The sequence below is a fragment of the Saimiri boliviensis genome, chromosome 2 (assembly GCF_048565385.1).
Source record: "Saimiri boliviensis isolate mSaiBol1 chromosome 2, mSaiBol1.pri, whole genome shotgun sequence".
NCBI classification, from domain to species: Eukaryota; Metazoa; Chordata; class Mammalia; order Primates; family Cebidae; genus Saimiri; species Saimiri boliviensis.
Genome location: NC_133450.1, coordinates 185,586,942 through 185,608,477, shown reverse-complemented (window position 1 = coordinate 185,608,477; position 21,536 = coordinate 185,586,942). Strand labels below are relative to the sequence as shown.

Sequence of the window (21,536 nt, the reverse complement as noted above, 5' to 3'; positions counted from 1 at the left end):
GGCCCCCACGAGGCCGCCCCGCCCACCGCCCACCGTCCCAAGGCCCCGCCCCGCGCGCCCATCCCGCCACGGGCGGCCCCGCCTTCCCGCTCTCATCCCGAAAACCCCGCGCCCGGCCCCGCCCCCGCCTCTGCCGGGGCCCCGCCCTTCCCCGCCTGCGCCTCGGGCGCCCTCTCGCCTTTCCCAGGTCTGGCGGGCCGGAGTCTCTATGCTCAGCCGCCCGCCCCCTGGCGCCGCGCTGGCCCGCGCCCCCTCCGGCCCTTCCCCCAGTCGCCGTGGTGGGGCAGCGCCTGGCGGGCGGCCCGCAGGCGGGTCGCCTCCCCTCCCGTAGCCCACACCCCTCTTAAAGCGGCGGCGGGAAGATGAGGTTTCGGGAGCCGTTCCTGGGCGGCAGCGCCGCGATGCCCGGCGCGTCCCTGCAGCGGGCCTGCCGCCTGCTCGTGGCCGTCTGCGCGCTGCATCTTGGCGTCACCCTCGTTTACTACCTGGTTGGCCGCGACCTGAGTCGCCTGCCTCAGCTGGTCGGAGTCTCCATATCGCTGCAGGGCGGCTCGAAAGGTGCCCCCGCCATCGGGCAGCCCTCCGGGGAGCTCCGGGCCAAAGGGGCCCGGCCGCCGCCTCCTCTAGGCGCCTCCTCCCAACCGCGCCCGGGTGGCGACTCCAGCCCTGTCGCGGATTCTGGCCCTGGCCCCGCGAGCAACTTGACCTCGGTCCCAGTGCCCCGCACCACGGCGCTGGCGCTGGCGCTGCCCGCCTGCCCTGAGGAGTCCCCGCTGCTCGGTAAGGACTCGGGTCCGCGCCAGTTCGAGGATTGGGACTCCCCGGGATTTCCCCGACAGGGTTCTCTAGACATTTCCTCATGTCCCCTTCTACGACAGCCGGCCTCCCTGTTCTGGATCAGACTCTTAAATCCCACACAGAGTCTTGGGACTGGATGGGAGAGAAGGGTTGGGAGGTGGATCCCTGGGGAGTCATGTTGGAGGCTTGGGGCTGGGACCGCACTGGGAAGTTCGAGGCCCCTCTAGACCCAGAGCCAGAGAAGGCCTTGGAGACTTCTCTTCTCTGGCCCGAGCTCGGGAAGTTTTGGAGTTTGGGTCGGCTTAGGGCTTGGAACAGCCCTGCACTGAAAACTCTGGTAGAGACCTCGAGTAATCCACCCCCTTTGGGGACTGACGTGAGGCTCCCAGTGGGGAAGGAGACTGACCTCTCGTTTCATGTGTCTTGCCATAGAGCCACTCTCCTGAGAGTGGCTTTTTCTCCTGATCCTTTGGGCCAGGCGACTTCTTTCTGAACCCCAGGTTTCTCTTCTGGGATAATAAATAGTAACCCTTTCAAGGAGTTGTTTTGGAAAATTATGTGAACAATGTAAATAAGGGCTTAATTAATGAGGGTAAGCCCTCAGTAAATTGTCACTGTGTGTTTATTTCTTCCTCTGTGTGGATCGTGACTGAGGGCCCTTCTCCCTAACCTCCTCGCGGTACAGGTATCCAAAATCTAAGTGAGCAGGTATCCCTCCCAGGGACAGAGGGCTTGTGTACTCTGAGAGCTAGAGGGCTAAAATATAACCAGTGGACACATTGCCCATTTCTGGTACTCCTGTAGTAGCCAGTCTCAATTATTTTGCCCAGATGATCTGAACTCTGGCCTCTAGCCTTTGTTTCAGCATAGGCAGAGAGCTTGAGTAGGTGGATTTGCATTCCTCATAGCAGGAGGCTGAGTCTAGTCTGGACTTCTCTTTGACCTGTGGTTGAAGGCTCACAGGCCCAAGGCAACCACAGGTTGCTTCGAGGGTTACCAGAAAGGTGCCCTCTAATTTCTAATGCCAGGTTTTAGAGAAATGTTGTGAGTGAGGGGCTCTGGCAGGTAGGATGACATCCTGCCAATAGGACTTGTGTCATTTTCCCACAGAGCCCCGGCTACTATGTACTCTTGCTCAGTTTCTCCGATAATTTCGTCAGTGTGTTCATATCAAGTTTGGGAAGGTCATCTTGGAACTGGTCAGACGTGAACTGTGGTAATGGGTGGGGGGCTTGTTTTTTTTAGGCAGAAAATTAAATTCCTTTGCATTTGATGATTATTTTGGGAAGCAGACTAGTCCCATAAAATGAAATAGTCTCTGCCTTGCTGCTAAGTGTCTGACTTTAGGCATGTTATTGAGTTTGTCAAAGTCTCTTCCTCACGTGTAAAATGTGGTTGTTGATGATTACCTTACAGGCTTATTTTTAAGACTAAATGAGATCGTGTACAGTAAATACGGGCACTCAGGCCAGGCTCGGTGGTTCACCCCTGTAATTCCAGCACTCTGGGAGGCCAAGGCGGGTGGATCATTTGAGGTTAGGAGTTCGAGACCAGCCTGGCCAACATGGTGAAACCCCATCTCTACAAAAATACAAAAAGAATAGCGAGATGTGGTGGCGCATGCCTGTAGTCCCAGCTACTTTGGAGGCTGAGGCAGGAGAATTGCTTGAACCTGGGAGGCAAAGGTTGCAGTGAGTTAGGATCACACCAGTGCACTCCAGCCTGGGCGACAAAGCAAGATTCTGTCTCCAAAAAAAAAACAAAAACAGGCACTCAATATACTGTGGCTAATAATAATATAGTAATAATATTTGCTTAGGACCTTTAAAAAGTTCCATTTTTTCAGACTCCCATGGAGATGACTCTGAACAGCAGAGTGAAGGGGGAGAGAGACTGAGTCTCTAGGCCACAAAAAGGCCAGGTTTTTTTGCTTTTGTTTTTAGTTGTTGCCTGGATATTGCACAGAAAGAAAAAATAATTAGCAAATTAAAGAAAAGTGCTGCAAGGTTGATTAGATTGGTATTTGAGCGTCACATCTTCTCTCGGAAGCGGAAGAACAGGGTGGTGACCATAGCTCAGCTTAGTTTTGTTTTGTAATGGTGTTGCTAGTGATCGGCTTGTTACCAGTTACCGGTGTTTCTAAATGGACTAGAACTGGCTGCTTGAAAGGACTTCCTGAGAGAGAATCTTTTAGAGGATAAGGAGAGAGTGCCTTCTATAGCTTGGCTGCCTTCTTGTGATGTGCAAGGGACCATGACATTTACGGTGCTGCTGAGGCAACACCAGAAATGAGGGCCGAGAGCGCTTTTCTTCATTTTAATAGGGCCCATAGGTTTGAATGGTTAGGTACAGTTTTCAGAGTGGAGGTTCCTGGCCACGGGGCCTTGAGAAAGCTGAAAGTCTCCTTGGAAGTGTGTGGGTGGGGGGAGTCGAGCCCATCTGTTCATGGGCAGGTGTGGGCCAAAGCCCTTGCGAGTGGTTTTGAGGTTGGTGGGAGAAAGCATCCGTGGGGTTTAGAGTTGTGGCCTTTTCACTACTTGCAGTTCCTTTCCCCGACTTGGCTTTACTTTCTGGTGTCCAGGGGTCTAAGCCAGATGCTGAGATTCCTCTCAGCTGACAGGTGTGAGTTATGAGCAAGCCCTTTCCTGGAGGACGTAAGGCACTGGATTGGACTGCTGATAGGTCGCTGTTGGATCTGTCAGGGCCTTAGAATAGTCTTCAGATATACTTGGGTTTGTGTGACTGGGACAGGCTGCAGTGTTTGGAGCCATAGTACCCCTTCCCCCATACCGGGCACCCTGCCATGGGCTAATGTGAGGCTTGCAGGAGTGAGTGATGCAGTCAGGGAGGTGGGCCTTTCCTGAGGATTCCTACAGCTTTCTCCAAGGAATTCTCCCAGCAAGTTTAGGCCTGCAGGTGCTATGCTATCTTCCTTTCCTGACCCTTTCTCAGGTCCTCAGGGGGGCCGTGCAGCATCCACTCATGACTCTGTAGTGAGGCCCTCTTTTCTGGCCACCTGGGTGTTTGCCTGAGACGGGAGAACAGTGGCCTTGGATTTCTTCTCCTGGCGTGTTTATCTCTGCTCAGATTTGGCAGCAGCTCAATGGGACTTGACCACCTGTGGCACTGCCAGTCTGGAGATGAGTAGGGTGATGGGGAGAGGTGGGCAGTACTTGAGGCTGAACTAGTGAGGGGAGGCCGGGCTGGCCTGGAGGCTCAGCTGGGGCCTGGGACGGTTGGTACAGTCCCCTCAATGAGGCTGCTCTTGCCCACCTGTGCTTTAAAGAGATCCTCTTCATTTGTTCAAAAGAGACAACTCTGATCTAGAGATGGGCACTTGGACGAGCAGACAGCAGCTACAGGTAGCCAGGACAGCTGAGGAGCACTTGCCCATGAGCCAGTTTCCCTGGTTTTTATGGGGGCTGTTGCTGAGCCTCTGCCAGGGTTTGTGCCCTAGTACTTGCCGGTCTTTGCTGGGCTCTCAGCTCTCAGGTGTTTCTCTCCCAGGACGTTTCCCCCTCCCTTAGATGCACACATGTGGACACAAGCAGGCTGCCCAGGACAGAGTGTACTTTGAGGCTTGGGAAAGGACTCTGTCTCGCCTCTTTGGGAATGAGCCTTGGAACCTCATCACCTTCCGGCTTGGGGTGGAGCTTCATGCTGGGGGTTGAAGTTTTAGGCTTAGATAACTAGTCCTGTAAACCAATTTTGTCCTGTTGTGTTTGTTGTTGTTGTTGTTGTTGTTGTTGTTTTTGTGTGAAAAATAATGTGTTGACATACCCACAGATATTCCTTGTCTAACAGTCTGAGATTGAGAAATACCCTCCATGACTATCTGGCTTGCTTTCATGGTGAAACTTGGTCATTATTTTTGACATAGCCTATGGCGATAAAAGTGATCTCTGCCTGCTGTAATTCATCCCAGGCTTGGAGCAAGTGCAAGGAGCCTCCTCCTCCTCCTCCTGCAGTGGAGCCTCTGATGAACCAAGTAGAAACTCCTTGGGGAATGGGGAGCAAGAGCCAAATGTGGGATTGAACTCAAACTGCAGCTTCTTAGAACTGTAGCATCCCAGGATGGGATTGTCTGGTGCTCTTCTTGAAGGTTACTACTCAGTAGTTGGCTGGTGTACAGGTTCAGGGGTGACCTGATGTGGCCTGGAGTTTCATAAGAAGATCCCTGCAAGATGTGTCTCTGGGTCCATCTTGTATGGTAGTCTTATGTGGATGTTTGTGATGGCTAAGGCATCTGATAATTTCGTTCATTCAGTTCCAGCAATGTGCCTGTATTATACTGGGCACTAGAGCTACAAAGAAGAAAACAAAATGCCTCCTTTTCAGAAACTCTTAATTTAGGCAGGGGAGGCATAATTAAACAGTGCTGATGTCATCTAAGGGAACCAAAGTGTGTGTTTATCCCTTTCCCTATTACTACCCTCCCTCCTTCATTTCTGCCTGTCTTCTTTCAGAAACTCCAAGTTGATATCAAAGTTCTCTATTCCTGGTATTATTTGGTTATGTGAAAATTTTCCTCTAATTTCTGAAGCTGTACATCAGCTGTGCTGGATAATCTTTAACTTGCTGCTTTATAATGATTAAAATGAGCTATCACTGGGTATTATAGTCTTTGGGTAGCAGCAGGGTAGGGATTTCCAGGCTGGGACTAGGCTAATTTATGGGTTGGGAATGATGGGTCAGTTAATGCCAAGGCAGTCCAAGCCTTCCACAGATTCCACTGTAGGGGCCATCCAGACTTTGAGAACAGGGCCAGTAGGCCCATCCCTTTTTGTGTTTGTGAAAGGGGCCTGGTTATTCTATAGTTGGATCTACTGATTTTCCCAATATCTGTTTACCCAGTGCCTCTTGCACCTTTTTTCTTACTGTCTGTTCTCTGCTCTTACTGTGAAGAAGCAGATACTGGAATTCTGCTTGAACTCCCATCCACCTGGAAATTCCAGTTTTTCTTATCCAGTGGAGCAGCAGTCCAGTTGTCTTAGGACAAATGGTCTGTCCTTGAAGCTTAAATCCTTTGAGGGCCTGGCACTGTGACAATTTTACATTTGGCTTTGGTATAGCCTGCTGTGGTCCCCCGGCAGTGAGGTCACCGTAAGGCCAGCCAGGCAGCCAGACCCTAGCTCCTAGGGAAATTAACAAGGCATGGGATTAGACTCACAGGGTCCCACCTGTTCCTAAACTTGGTGAGGGTTCCCAGGAGCCACACTGTGACGGAAGTTGTAGAGACCTGAGACCTGAGTTGTGGGGGCCTCTGTATTGATCTGGCCTATGCAGGGTGAGGTAAGGTGGTCACTAGCTCAATGAGTGATCTCAGGATATTGTTTTGTAAGTCAGAGAACTCCAGTTTGCTGAGTGGGGCTTGAGGGTGGGGAACAGGGTTTAGCAGGGAAGTGAATGTGGCCTAAAGGGATTTGTCCTTAGAAGACAGAGGGGTGAGTCACATACACTGTGTTTCAGGTTCCACTTTTCAGCTTGGCCTCAGCCCGCCCCTTCCCTACACAAGTGAAGGCCAGGAGCTATATGATTGGCTGTTGCTGAATTCTTTAGCAGTGATTTTAATGTCTGGTCTGAGAGTGTTACGTAGCTGCTTCTCTATCTACTCCCCCAACCCACTGCTTCTCCAGAGCCCCTCACAAAGCCCAGGCAGAGTGAGAGAGAGAACGACTTGCCTAGTAGGGATGTTGGGGATAGGGTTGTGGGTCTTTGCTTTTGCCTTTTGAGGGGGCATGATGTCTTCCTTCATTTTGTAAAAGGTAATACAGGCTCATTGAAGATAATTTGAAAAGTTGAAAGAGATAAAAAAGCACACCCAGATTCCTATCACGCAGGAGAAACACGCTGGAATATTTCCTACTAGTCTTTTTCATGTTTAAGAATATAGCTGATGTCTTTCTTTTTTTTTCTTTTTTGAGACAAGGTTTTGCTCTGTCACCCAGGCTGCAGTGCAGTGATCACGGCTGGCTGCAGCCTTGACCTCTTGGGCTAAAGCGATTCTCCCACTTCAGTCTCTTGAGTAACTGGGCCACAGACACACGCCACCATGGCTGGCTAATTTTGTATTTTTGGTAGAGATGGGGTTTTACCATGTTGCCTAGGCTGGTCTCAAACTCTGAGCTCAAGTGATTCACTTGCCTCGGCCTCCCAAAGTGCTGGGATTATAGGTATGAGCCACGACACCCAACGTTAATAGCTGTTGTCTTTATAGTTGGACGGACAGATAGATTAACATAGATTCATGCAGGTAGCCTGGGGTTCAGCATTTTTCACTAAAGAATCTATAGATTTGACCCTGTACCTTTAAAAATCACAAAGACTATCATATTCTGTCAGCTGAATATGCCATACTTTAAAAGAAAGTCATTCAACTGTTGCTGAACACACACATGTACATATATAGTTTTTGTTTCATTCTTAACGATGTAGTGATGTTTGTGCATAAAGCTTTGTGTACTTTTGGATGGTTTCTCTAGGAAAGCTTTCTGAAACAAGAAAATAAGGGTTGAATGGTTTTTTGAGAAGGGCAAAATTTTCAAGCCAGTCTTTTCAAAGGATAGACCCATTGGAGATTCCAGATTTGCTTAGTGCTGGCAGATGAGTATCGCTTATTGCTGAAAGATGTGACTAGAATTCTGATTAAAAAGGAAACTAGGTGCAGGAAGTGCCTGGGGGCAGGGGCAAAGGGCCAGGCTGCAGGATAGGCTCTTAGGATCTGACTGAGCAGAAATCTGCTGTGAACAGAATCGATGGGGGTGTTGCTTTCTCAGTAACTTCTCCATTTGTTTCCTTAGCAGCCAAGTCCCTGGGCTGGACTTCCTGGACTACTGTGGCTCTGGGGCTGTGATGCTGGGTGAACAACATCTACCTAACCCAGTGCTGTTGACATCACTGAGATGTGACACACAGGAAGGTGGGAGCAAGCTTGCAAATCAGATTCTAAAATATAGAGCACAGCTCTCCCACCTTCAAGTGGTCCTGAGATCTAGGGAGGGGCCATAGTGAGAAACTTCAGATTTCTGGGAATTCTCTTAGGGAGAAGCCTCAGAGACCAGCAGAACTTGGGTCTCAGTTGGGGCTGGTTCAGGTGGGTTAGATCAATAAAGCCTCAAGCCAGTGTGCCAGGCTATTCCCAATGAGTATACTTTGAAGTCACTCCCTTTTGAATGTCCTCAGTGGAGCTGAATTCTCTTTCAGGGGCAGTTTTGGTGCAGAACCCGGAGTGCTAGGGCGAGGTTGTATTGAGGGAAGGGGCTGGATTATGTCAGTAGTGTGACTGATACGATGTGAGGTCAGGCTCCTTCCTGCCCCAACACAGGGGCCTAGAGGTCATGTGGAGGGTCCCTGGCAGGGGATTCGATCATTACTTGGCCCGACGACAGGGTGTATTCTAAAAATGCCTTAAGTTTTTTTCTTTCAAAGTTTCTTCCTGTTTTTTTGTAATGGCCTTTTAAAGCCTTTGACATCCTGAAACGGCAGAGTTGTCATTGGTGTTGCTGGACACTGCCAGCTTGAAACAAATCAACCAAAAAAAAAAAAAAAAAGAAAAGGATATGGAATAATTAAGGGTGGGGCTTAGGGAAGCTGATATTTCTGTTAGGGAGTGTGGAGACGTGGCATTGAGGTGTTAGGTAGTGCCTGGCATTTAAAGGAGCACTCTGGGCGGAGTTCCTGCCTGGCGAAGAATAGGTAGAATTAAGTTTTCACACTAAAGTTGGGAGAGACCCCCCCAGGAAGAGAATGAATAGAGACTCATTTGCACATTCAGCAAACTTTTATTGATAACTACATTATGTGAACTGTGGGAGATAGACATGAACAAGAGAGGCCCCCACTCTTGGGCAGTCCCTTAGTAGTAGACAGACTCTGGCAATATGGTGTGGTCAGAGGGAGGAAGCCTGGGTGCTTTGAGGGTACCAAGGAGGTACAGGAAGCCAAATGGGTGGTCTGGGCCAGGGCCAGAGTCAGAATGAAGGACCTCTCTTCCAGACACTGATTTTACGGTCTCTATCTCAGCATGTTTGAACAGTCTCCCTTATTGGAAGGGCAGGGGTCTACTGCGAAAAGTAACCTGCGATTTCCTGTAGTGGCTGTCGCGTCAGAAGAACACTATAGCCGAAATTCCAAATGTTGCGTACCGTTGCCAGCAGGGCAGGAGAGGAAGGGAAATGGAGGCAGAGTAAGCTGAAGATGGTAAAAGCGAGAGAAGGTGGTAGAGTTGGGACTGTTGTGGACAGAGGAAGTCTGAGGGTAGCTGGACTGAGGGATCAAAGGGAGGCAGTTGAAAGGGAAGAGAGCTGCAGAGGATTTCATGGTCTGCAGAGGGTAGGAGCAGGCCTCGAAATTCTGAGCTCTGGTCTTCATCCTTTTCCTAATTCATTACATCATTTTAGGCAAGTCTTAACTCCTTTGGTCTCTGTTGTTTTTCTGAAATTTGAGTGGGCTGGGTCTGCTGGTTTTTAGCCTTCTGTCTCTACTTCCTAGATTCCAGTTTGGTGAGTTGAAGGGAAACCTGGTTATATCTGCAACATGAAAGGCCTCTGAAATTCCTTTTGAAACTCTCTACCCACAAGACTTCTGCTAAGGATTTCATCATGTCTGTCTAAGCAGACATAAAAATTTTAGCAGGTGGATGACCCATAGAAATGGCACAAGGAATGTTTCTTCCTATCACACTGGGGTTTTTGATTTAGGAAAGTTGTTTTCCTCTCTGTGCCTCAGTATTCTCACCTGTAAAATGGTAATGACAGTATCCACCTCATAGATGTTGTGAAGTATAGGTAGTAGCCACATAAGGGCTTAAAACAGGGCCTGGCACAGAATAAGTTCTGAGTATATGTATTTATTATTGGTAGTTTAAAAATCTTATTTGTGAAGATTTTGCCTTTTGCTTTATAGACCTTTTTTTCAGTTGAAAATATGTTACCATGTTAAATGTTGAAAATAATTCTACCTACCATTGTAACAGAACATGCTCCCACCCCTGTCGCAGAACTTTCTGTTACTTTCCAAATGCATACATATTCTAATGCGTATGTTCCAATGCAATTGTAGAGTGAAACTGTTTGCATGCAGCTATTTTTATACAAGATTATCTTATAAAATGTTATGTTGTTTATAATTATCCCAATTATCTTTATTGCTGTCTGGTATCCTCATATTCTGTTAGCATACACTATTCCAGGTTTCACTATCATAGATAATCTAGAAATGAACATTTTTGTAGTGTGTAGCTCTTTGCTTCAGTTGAATTATTTCCCTGGGATAAATTCCTGGAGAGGAATTTCTAGGCCACAGGATATGGTCATCTTGGCAATACTGGTTCACACTGCCGCATTGCTTTCCAAGAGGTTTGGAATCATTCACAGGCCCTAAATTGGAATTCCTGGCTTTTGAAGTAAGTGGATTCTAAGGGGGAGTTGGATCTAGCTGGAGCCTCACACTGACACTTGCAGCCTGTGTGTGTGTGTGTGTGTGTGTGTGTGTGTGTGTGTGTGTGTTCCCTATGCTGGACACTATGTGGCCTTTCTGGACGTTAGGGTTTTCCTGTAAGTGATTGCTTCAGAGCAGTTCCTGTTGAAGTCACTCTGTGTACACAAAATGAGCCTTACTGTGGCTCTTTCAACACATCATCTACCTTTGCCAAGTTGATTTACAGAAAGTAAGAACATTCTTTCCTTCTTCCTTGATATGTGGAGCTAAACCTATAGCATGGAGGCAGAGTCTGGCTTTAAAAACCTTACTTAAAAATAATGGTGTTGATCAAAAATTTTGTGGATTGGTTTTTGGTAACACTGCATGTAGCCATCCATAGAAACTGTCAGATTCTGTTTTGCTAGCCTGGGCGCCTGATCATTTAACTCATGTGGATGAATTTCCATCTGACAGTCCTGGTGTATGGGATCCAGAAACAGGGTCCAATGAAGAAAGGCTTTTAGATTATGTTGCATCAAAATAAGTTGTTAATATAGACCAAAGTGTGCAAATATGAATTGCCAGTTCTGTCCCTGTAGTCATCCCCCATGTACCTGCCTCCTTTGTAGACTCTTGAAGATTCAGAAGCCTAATGAATTGCATAAATGATGGAATGATTTTAGAGTTAATGACTTCAGTGACTAAAGTTTACAGATCTGGCCAGGCACAGTGACTCACGCCTGTGATCCCAGCACTTTGGAAGGCCAAGGCAGGTGGATCACCTGAAGTCAGGAGTTAGAGACCAGCCTGATCAACATGGTGAAACCTCATCTTTACTAAAAATACAAATATTAAAATTAGCTGGGTGTGGTGGCATGTACCTGTAATCCCAGCTACTTGGGAGGCTGAGGTGGGAGAATGCCTTGAACCTGGGAGGTGGAGGTTGCAGTGAGTCGAGATCGGGCCACTGCACTCCAGCCTGGGTGACAGAGTGAGACTCTGTCTCCCTACCCCTGGGGAAAAAAAAAGTTGCCAGGCGCAATGGCTCAAGCCTGTAATCCCAGCACTTTGGGAGGCTGAGGCGGGTGGATCACGAGGTCAAGAGATCAAGACCTTCCTGGCCAACATGGTAAAACCCCGTCTCTACTAAAAATACAATAATTAGCTGGGCGTCGTGGCGTGCGCCTGTAGTCCCAGCTACTCGGGAGGCTGAGGCAGGAGAATTGCTTGAACCCGGGAGGTGGAGGTTGCAATGAGCCGAGATTGTGCCACTGCACTCCAGCCTGGAGCCTGGTGACAGAGGGAGACTCTGTCTCAAAGAAAAAAAAAAAAAAAAGTTTACAGATCCAGCAGATGGGGCATATTCAACTTGTGACAGCCACTCCCTTTACCTTGTAGCTACCTCATATGTCTTCTTCTTTGACTGGATTCCACAGCTGTCAGTTATGACTTAATATGGTGCTCTGGGCCCATTGAATTAGTTCAGAGCTGCTAGTAGTGTATTGTTCCTAGAGACCTAGGGCAAGATTTTCTTACTATGTGAAATGAAGGAGATAATTTCGTACCTCAAGGGGTTGGTAAGAGGAGTGAATGAAATTAGGTATATGGTAATATCAGTACACTGTCTTTTGATAATGCCTAACTCATACTCTGGGGCACAAAAGGCACCCTTAGGCCACATAGTAAAATTTCATCCAAATGCAAGTTTTTCATCTGCCCTGGGGCAGAGTCAAGAGAAAGAGGGAGAGGTGTGAGGCTGTGACCACAGCTTAGGGACAGAGTATAGCCCAAAGCGAGTACGTACTACCCCAGGTCACAAGGAGAAGGTCTCTGTCTTGTTGAATCCATAGCACTGGAAACTTGGAGTGTGTGTTTCCCTGTGTCAGTTATGCCAGGATTTTATGGCTGCGCACAGTCTTCTCTTCAGGTGGGCATTGTTAAAGTATTCTGGGCAAGAGGCCATCATAGACCACAGACAGCTGAGTAATTAGGAAGAGGAGCTGAAGAGGGAACATTAGGTGTTTGATTGAGTCTTAGGTGAGAAAACATATCATTAAAATAAAAAGATGGATGTAGGTGGGCTTAGTCTTGTGTGCCTGGTGTGCTGGTAGAAAAACTAAAGCACAGTCCTGTAGATAACCTGCTTTATTCTCCCTCGGGGCTGGTGTTGGGATCCAGGATGCCAGACCCTAAAGTCCAGCTCTCTTTCCAACCTACTGAATAATCTGAGAGAAATCATGTCCTCTCTCTGGGCCTCAGTTTTCCCGTCTATAAAATGAGATGAAGAATTGGCTTGGATGTTCTCCGCAGTCTCTTCCTGCCTGGAGTTCTGATGTAGCCATGTATTATTCCTGCTTAGCATTGCTAAATGGCTTTGTGGTAGAACCATTGAGTGCTGTCTTCATTAGAGCCAGCTATATAATGCTGGGGTGGCCATCAGTGGGCGCTAAGAACCAGGATTGGTCTTACTGCAGAAATCCACACCCATCTAAACCTAAGACCAGGGGTGTCCAATCTTTTGGCTTCCCTGGGCCACATTGGAAGAATTGTCTCAGACCACATATATAATACACTAATGATAGACAATAAGCTTTAAAAAAAATCTCAAAAAAATCTCAGTGTTTTAACAGAGTTCCTGAATTTGTGTTGAGCTGCATTCAAAGCCATCCTGGCCATGTGTAGCCCATGGGCCATAGGTTGGACAAGCTTGCTTTAGACCTTTCCAGCAATTCTAGTCTCTAAACAGGAAATCAAAAGTCAAGATGAGTAGATAAGTTGGTCAGTGTGAAAAAGTAATCTTTGGGAGCCACTGTAAATGCAGGGTTCTAGACTCCATTAACAGCCACCTACATCACCCCACAACAGATAATGCTTATTCAGCACTTACTACCTGCCAACCATGGGAAGAATACGTCAGATGCTTTGTTTTAATCAACTCTCACAGCAGCTCTTTTTCTTGCCTAAATTCCCCGGTTAGAACCTCCAGTACAATGTTAAATAGATATGCCAAGAGACAGCATACTTGTTTTCTTAGGGGGAAAACATCCAGTCTTTGACTATTAAGAATGATATTAGCTGGCTGGGCGCGGTGGCTCACGCCTTTAATCCCAGCACTTTGGGAGGCCGAGGCGGGTGGATCACAAGGTCAAGAGGTCGAGACCATCCCAGTCAACATGGTGAAACCCCGTCTCTACTAAAAATACAAAAAATTAGCTGGGCACAGTGGCGCAGGCCTGTAATCCCAGCTACCAGGGAGGCTGAGGCAGGAGAATTGCCTGCACCCAGGAGGCGGAGGTTGCGGTGAGCCGAGATCGCGCCATTGCACTCCAGCCTGGGTAACAAGAGCGAAACTCCGTCTCAAAAAAAAAAAAAAAAAAAGAATGATGTTAGCAGTGGATTTTTCCTGGGTGCCTTTGAGGAAATTCCTTTTTGTTCCTGGTTTGTTGAGTGTTTTTTTTTTTTTTTTTTTTTTTTCAGACGGTGTTTCGCTCTTGTTACCCAGGCTGGAGTGCAATGGCGCGATCTCGGCCCACCGCAACCTCCGCCTCCTGGGTTCAGGCAATTCTGCCTCAGCCTCCCGAGTAGCTGGGATTACAGGCACGCACCACTGTGCCCAGCTAATTTTTTGTATTTTTAGTAGAGACAGGGTTTCACTATGTTGACCAGGATAGTCTCGATCTCTTGACCTTGTGATCCACCTGCCTTGGCCTCCCAAAGTGCTGAGATTACAGGCGTGAGCCACCGCGCCCGGCATTGTTGAGTATTTTTATCATGAAAAGGTGATGGGTTTTGTCAAATGCTGTTCTGTGTCTGTTGAAATGATCATGTGCTTTTTGTCATTTATTCTATTGATATGGTATATTACACATTGATTTCTCAGGTATTAATCTTGCATACCTGGGATAAATCCCACTTGGTCATGGTGTATAAATCCTTTTATTTGTGCTGGATTGAGTTTGCTAGTATTTTGTTGATTTGTATTCATAACACATAGTGATCTGCAGTCCTCCCCTCCCTTCCCCTCTTTCATTTTCTTTTTTTCTCTTTTGTGGTTGTTTACTACTGTCAGAAAAGGTCTGTAGTTTTCTTTCCTTGTGAGATCTTTGGTTTTGGTATCAGGGTAATACTGCCTCAAAAAAATGAGTAGGGAAATGTTCCTTCCTCTTCTATATGTTGAGAGAGTTTGTGGTGGGTTTTTATTAATTCTTCTTTAAATATCTGATAGAATTCACCAGTAAAGCCATCTGGGCCTGATGTTTTCCTTATGGGAAACGTCTTGATTCCTAATTCAGTTTCTTGTTATAGGTCTATTCAGACCTTCTATTTTTTCTTAAGTCAGCTTTGATAGTTCGTGTCTTCCAAGGAGTTTGTCTGCTTCATCTAAGTCATCTAATTTGTTGGCATATATTTCATAGTGATTCCTTATGATCCTTTTTATTTCTGTTAAACTTGGTGGGTGAATAGTCCCTCTTCATTACTGATTTTAATAATTTGAATTTTCTTTTTTCCTTAGTCTAGCCGAAAGCTTCTCATTTTTATCCATCTCTTCAAAGGACCAATTTTGGGTTCATTATTTGTTCTCTTTGTTCTCATTTTTTCTGCTTCATTAACTGCTACTCTAATCTTAATTAATTCGTTCACTCTGCATGCTTTCGGTTAAGTTTGCTTTTCCTGTTGTCTTAAGGTAGAAAGTAAGGTTATTGGTTTGAGATTTAAAGATCATGCACTTTAAACATTTTGATAGATACTGTCAGTTTGCCATCTGGCTTTTTCTCATTAATAGTGTATAACAGTGCTTATTCCTCATACTCATACCAGTCCTGATGTTACTAACCTTTATACATTTGCCAGTATGGTATTCAGACATAGTATCTTGTTTTAATATGTTTCTCTGATTACTGATAAAGTTAAGCAAACTTTCATGTGTTTATTGGCCATCCATCTTTATTTTTTCCTTCTTTTTTTCAAGATGGGAGTCTTTGCCATATTACCCAGGCTGGACTCAAACTCCTGGGCTCCAGTGATCTTCGAGCCTCAGCCTCCTGAGTAGCCGGGACTACAGGCGTGAGCCACCATGCTTGGCTTGGCCATTTGTATTGCTTATGTGAATTACTTTTTTTTTTTTTTTTTTTTGCGATGGAGTCTCGCTCTGTTGCCCAAGCTGGAGTGCAGTGGTGCGATCTCTGCTCACTACAATCACCATAGTGGTTCAAGTTCTCACACCTCAGCCTCCCAAGTAGCTGGGACTAGAGGCATGTGCCCCACACCTGGTTGGTTAATTTTTGCATTTTTAGTAGAGATGGGGTTTCGCCATGTTGGCCAGGCTGGTTTCGAACTGACCTCAAGTGATTCACCTGCCTCAGCCTCCCAAAATTCTGGGATTACAAGCGTGAGCCACTGCACCCAAATGACTTTTTTTTTCTTTCTTTCTTTCTTTTTTTTTGAGACAGAGTCTTACTCTGTTGCCTAGGCTGGAGTGCAATGGCATGATCTCTGCTTACTGCAACTTCCACCTCCCAGGTTCAAACCAATCCTCCTGTCTCAGCCACTCTAGTAGCTGGGATTACAGGCACACACCACCATGCCTGGCTAATTTTTGTATTTTTGTTAGAGACGGGGTTTTGCCATGTTGGCCAGGCTGGTCTCAAACTCCTGACCTCAGATGATCCGCTTGCCTCGGTCTCCTAACAAAGTGCTGGGATTACAGGCATGAGCCACTGTACTTAGATTTTTTAAAAACTCATTTCTTTAACCCTTTTTAAAAACCCATTTTGCTATTAGTTTAAAAAGCATCTTTGCAGGAGCTTTTTATTTTGTGGATTTTACTCGTTTATTACATATCATTTGTAAATATGGTCTCTCCATCTGTCACTCTTCTTTATCTCTGGTATCTTTAGCTATATAGAAGTTTTGAATTTTTATGTATTTAAATCTGTCTTTTCCTGTATGATTTCAGATTGCTTTCATACTTAAGCAGATCTTTGCCATCCCAAAATGATGTTTTCTTCCAAGTTGGTTCTTTAGAAGCCACCAAATTGGCCCCAACAGCAAAAGATGAACAGAATTTCTGTTTAATTCTCATGCTGCAGGAAGCTTTATGTAATACTCTAGGGACTGGACCCTTTAAGGTCCCAGACTCTTCCTCCAAATCTATCACTGACGCTAGTGGCTAAGAGTAGAAATGTGAAAATTTAGCCATGTGAGCGGATAGAGCTGTAGTAATTTGTAAACTTTGAAGTTCTGAGGAGTCAGGGGAGAAGGGAAAGTAACATTTATTGAACATCTATTAGTACCAAGCACTGCAATAAATATGTATATGTAATATCTTACTTATATCCGAAAGGAAGGCATAATTATCCCCATTCCTTAGAAAAGGAAATTGGAGCTGGCTACATTTAAAGTGGTCCTGGCTGGGCGTGGTGGCTCATATGTGTAATCCTAGCACTTTGGGACTCGGAGATGGGTGGGTGGATCACCTGAGGTCGGGAGTTCAAGACCAGTCTGTCCAACATGGTGAAACCCCATCTCTACTAAAAATACAAAAAATTAGCCAGGTGTGGTGGTGGGTACCTGTGATCCCAGCTACTCAAGAGGCTGAAGCAGAAGAATCGCTTGAACCCAGGAGGCAGAGGTTGCAGTAAGCTGAGATTGCACCATCGCACTCCAGCCTGGGAGACAATAGCAAAACTCCATCACAAAAATAAATAAATAAAATAAAATAAAATAGGCCGGGCACGGTGGCTCACGCCTGTAATCCCAGCACTTTGCGAGGCCGTGGTGGGTGGATCACGAAGTCAATTGATCAAGACCATCCTGGCCAACATGGTGAAACCCCATCTCTACTAAAAATACAAAAAATAAACTGGGTGTGATGGCGCGCACCTGTAGTCCCAACTACTCGGGAGGCTGAGGCAGGAGAATTGCCTGAACCCAGGAGGCGGAGGTTGCAGTGAGCCGAGATTGTGCCGCTGCACTCCAGCCTGGTGACAGAGTGAGACTCTGTCAAAAAATAAAATAAGATCAAGTGGTCCTGACACCAGAGGATTGCCAGGAGTACCTGGCTGGCTGAGTGCCCAGATGGCCCAAGGGGCAGTGGGCCCTCCACAGTCCAAGGTCTGGTTCTAGATGGAGAGAGAAGGATGTACTTGTAATACTGAAGCTCCAGAAAAATCTGTCAGGGCTCCAAAACTGATTAGAGGGGCAGCTGACTCAGTAACAGAGCTCCCAGGAGACTTACGTACATGCCAGAATATAAAATTACTGCTTTACTGGGAAGATTAGAACTGTTGTTGAGTAACTTAGAATTCTCTGGCTGCAGGCAACACTACAAGGGAAGCCACAGGATAAGCAGACAGCTGGTGAGTCAGCAGTCAGAGCAAGGAAGTGAATTTAACATTAGGTGGGTCAGGCTGTCGTGGCTGATAAATTCATCCCCACAGTACTGTAGAACTGCCTTCGGGACCTTTGTCTGGACTAGGGATTGGGGTTCCCCGTCCTTTGTACAGCCCTGGAAGGACACATCCATCTCCATCCTCCATCACTTCCTTACTTATTTCCTTTTTTCTTATTACCATCCAGCCATCAAGCTTCATTTCATGGCCAGTAATCATCATTGGGGTCTGACTCTCTTGCCTTATGTGTTTGTTTTATTTTGTCCTCATTCCCACTTCTGTTTCCCAGCTATATCACAGACAACTATTCTAATGTATTTATAGTTGTGTATCTGTTTCTGCTCTTTCTAAAATGGAAGCTACTGCTTTATATATAGATGTATTCTTAAAAAAATTTTTTTTAGATTAACATACAATAAAATTGGCTTTTTGGCATACAATCTATAAATTTTAACACATATTTGTATTTGTGTATCCACCACTGCAATCAGGATACAGAACAGTTCCATCACCCCCAAAAATCCCTCTTGTAGTCACATTCTCCTTCCACCCTTAATCCCAGGCAACCATTGATCTATTCTTCATTATTATTGTTTTGTCTTTTTGAGGATGCCATGTAAATGGAGTCACACAGTGTATATGCATTTTAATAACACATGTAAATGGTATTTTATAGCTCATTTTGATTGTATGTTTTTCATCCAGTTTGATTTTAATTTTTTTTTTTTTTTTTTTTTTGAGACGAAGTTTTGCTCTTGTTACCCAGGCTGGAGTGCAATGGCGCGATCCCGGCTCACCACAACCTCCGCCTCCTGGGTTCAGGCAATTCTCCTGCCTCAGCCTCCTGAGTAGCTGGGATTACAGGCCCGCGCCACCATGCCCAGCTAATTTTTTGTATTTTTAGTAGAGACGGGGTTTCACCATGTTGACCAGGATGGTCTCGATCTCTTGACCTTGTGATCCACCCGCCTTGGCCTCCCAAAGTGCTGGGATTACAGGCTTGAGCCACCGCGCCCAGCCGATTTTTTTTAATTTTTAAAAAGTTTGATATAACTTCAAACTTGTAGAGAAGTTGTTAGACTAATACAAATAATTTCTGGATATCCTTTGGATTCCCTAAATGTTAACATTTTACTATATTTACTTTTTCCTTCTCTCTCTCTCTTGCTCTCGCTCTCTCTCTCTCTCTCTCTCTCTCTCTCTGTGTATATCTATAGATAGATATTAATGTAATTTTATCTAGATAGATACATCTAGATCTCTCTCTCTCTCATATATAGATATATATCCTTTCACCCTTAAATATTCAGTGTGTATTTTCTAAAAACAAGATAATTAAAAAATATAATATATAACCATAGTACAATGAACAATCAGGAAATCAACATTGAAACATTTCTACTATGTCATCTACAGGCCTTAGGAAGACTTTGTCAGGTGCCCCAATAATAGCCTGAATGGTAAAAGAAAACCGTGTGCTGTATTCAGTTGTAATGTCTCTTAGTGTCTCATAATCTGGAATAATTCCCAAATCCTTTGGATTTCATGACAGTGACATTGCTGAAGAGTACAGGCCAGCTATTTTATAGACGATCTCTCAGTTTAGATCTGTCTGATGTTTTGTTTCCTCATGATCAGATTCAGTTTATTCACTTTTGACAGGAATACTGCTGAAATGATGCCGAGTTCTAGATCTACAGACTCGCACTGTCAGTTTGTTCCTTATGGACAGTGTGAACATTGAGCATTTCTTAATAGTGGTATTTGCCATTACTCCATTATAGTTAATATTTTACCATTTTAAATTAAAAGTACCTGGGCGGGTGCAGTGGCTCATGTCTGTAATCCCAACACTTTAGAAGGTTGAGGTGGATGAATTGCTTGAGGTCAGAAGTTCGAAACTATCCTGGCCAACATAACATGGTGAAACCCCATCTCTATAAAAAATACAAAAAAATGCCGGGCGCGGTGGCTCAAGCCTGTAATCCCAGCACTTTGGGAGGCCGAGGCGGGTGGATCACGAGGTCGAGAGATCGAGACCATCCTGGTCAACGTGGTGAAACCCCGTCTCTACTAAAAATACAAAAAATTAGCTGGGCATGGTGGTGCGTGCCTGTAGTCCCAGCTACTCAGGAGGCTGAGGCAGGAGAATTGCTTGAACCCAGGAGGCGGAGGTTGCGGTGAGCCGAGATCGTGCCATTGCACTCCAGCCTGGGTAACAAGAGCGACACTCTGTCTCAAAAAAAAAAAAAAAAAAAAATTAGCCTGGCGTGGTGGTGGGCTTGAGGTTCCAGCTACTCAGGAGACTGAGGTACAAGACTTGATTGAGCCTGGGAGGTGGAGGTTACAGTGAGCCGAGATCACGCCACTGCATGCTAGCCTGGGTGACAGAGTGAGACTCTGTCTCAAAAATAAATAAATAAATAATAAATAAATTTTAAAAAAATGTGTCCTATGGTCATATATTTTGAGATTATGTAAATATCTTGTTATTCCTCAAACTTTCATCTACTTTTTAAAAAAAGTTTTCCTTATCCTTCATTGTTTTCTTTATCCACTGGGTTTTAGCATCTACAAATGATTCTTGCCTGAATCAGTTATTATGGTAGTTGGTGATTTTCTAATTCCATTATTCCATGTTAATTACCATTCTTCTATAAGGAAGAGCTTACCCTTCTCCCCTATTTATTCATGTTAATACAGACCTGTGGATTCTTACTTCTTTAAATAAATCATAATCCTTTACTATCATTATTTATTCTGATGTTCAGACTATCCCAGATTTGGCCATAAGATCCCCTTCATGGAGCATGGTGTTTGGGATTCCTCTTTAGAGGTTCCTGGTTCCTGTTTTCTTTTGACATATCCTATTATTCTTTGAGAATTTTTTCTTTAACTTTTAGGCTCAGCAAGAAGTTCTGGGGTCCCCTTGTTCTTTCCCCACCTCAGCCCTAGAGTCAGTCACTTCTCCAATGAGCTCTAGCTCCTTTTAGTAGAGAATTGTAACTAGAAAACAAGAATTGGATGCCAACTGTGCACCTTTGTTTTTAAGGTCCATCCACGTTGCTGTGTGTATGTCCAGCATGTTGATTCTAACTGCTGAGTAATACCTTGTGATAGTTAACCATCCCGGTGTTTGTTTTTCCCTTCTGTAATGAGGGCCTCCTGGACTGCCTCCAGCATGACTTTCACAAGTATTGCTGTGAGGAACATCCTTAGACTTTTCCTTTATGGGCATGTGTGGGCATGTTTATGTTGATTCAGGGGTGCCAGACACTGCTCCAGAATGGCTGCCCCAGTTTACATTTCCAGCAGCAGAACATGACAGGCTCTGTGTCTCCGTGAATAATCAGCATTAACCAGCTTCCCATTTTTTCCAAATGAATAGATGGGCAGGGATAATTCTTTGTTTTAACTTGCTTTTCTCTGATTACTAATGAGCTGGAGCATTTCTTCATATGCTTGATGGTCTTTGGGATTCCTCTGTGGTAAATTGCTTATTCATTATTATCCTTTGCCTGTTTTTCACTGGTGTTCTTATATTTTTCTTGATGATATGCAGGAATTCCTTATACATTCTGGATATTAATCCCTTGCTGGTCTCAGGCATTGTAGATATCTTCTGAATCTGTTGCTTACTTATTTATTTACAATTTTGTTTTTAAGAGTTGGAGTTTTGCTCTGTCACCCAGGCTGGAGTGCAGTGGTGTGATCAAGATTCATTACAGCCTCACAATCCTGGGCTTAAGCCATCCTCCCACCTCAGTCTACTGAGTAGTTGGGACTACAGGTATACACCACGAGACTTGGCTAATTTTATTTTATTTTTTAGAGATGGGAGTCTTAATATGTTGCTCAGGCCACTCTTGAACTCCTGGTTTCAAGCAATCCTTCCACCTCAGCCTCCTGCATCTGTGTTCACTTTGC

The 21,536-nt window shown here is 45.4% G+C and overlaps 1 protein-coding gene across 1 annotated transcript in view; it reads left to right on the top strand.

Moving 5' to 3' along the window:
• The first annotated feature begins 155 nt into the window (after nucleotides 1-155).
• The window catches only part of B4GALT1 (beta-1,4-galactosyltransferase 1), a 59,382-nt gene continuing 38,001 nt past the window's right edge, over nucleotides 156-21,536 (top strand). The window contains exon 1 of the mRNA XM_010350430.3: nucleotides 156-780. Coding sequence (XP_010348732.2) covers nucleotides 363-780 — 418 coding nt within the window. The 5' untranslated portion in view covers nucleotides 156-362. The remainder of the gene's footprint in view (nucleotides 781-21,536) is intronic.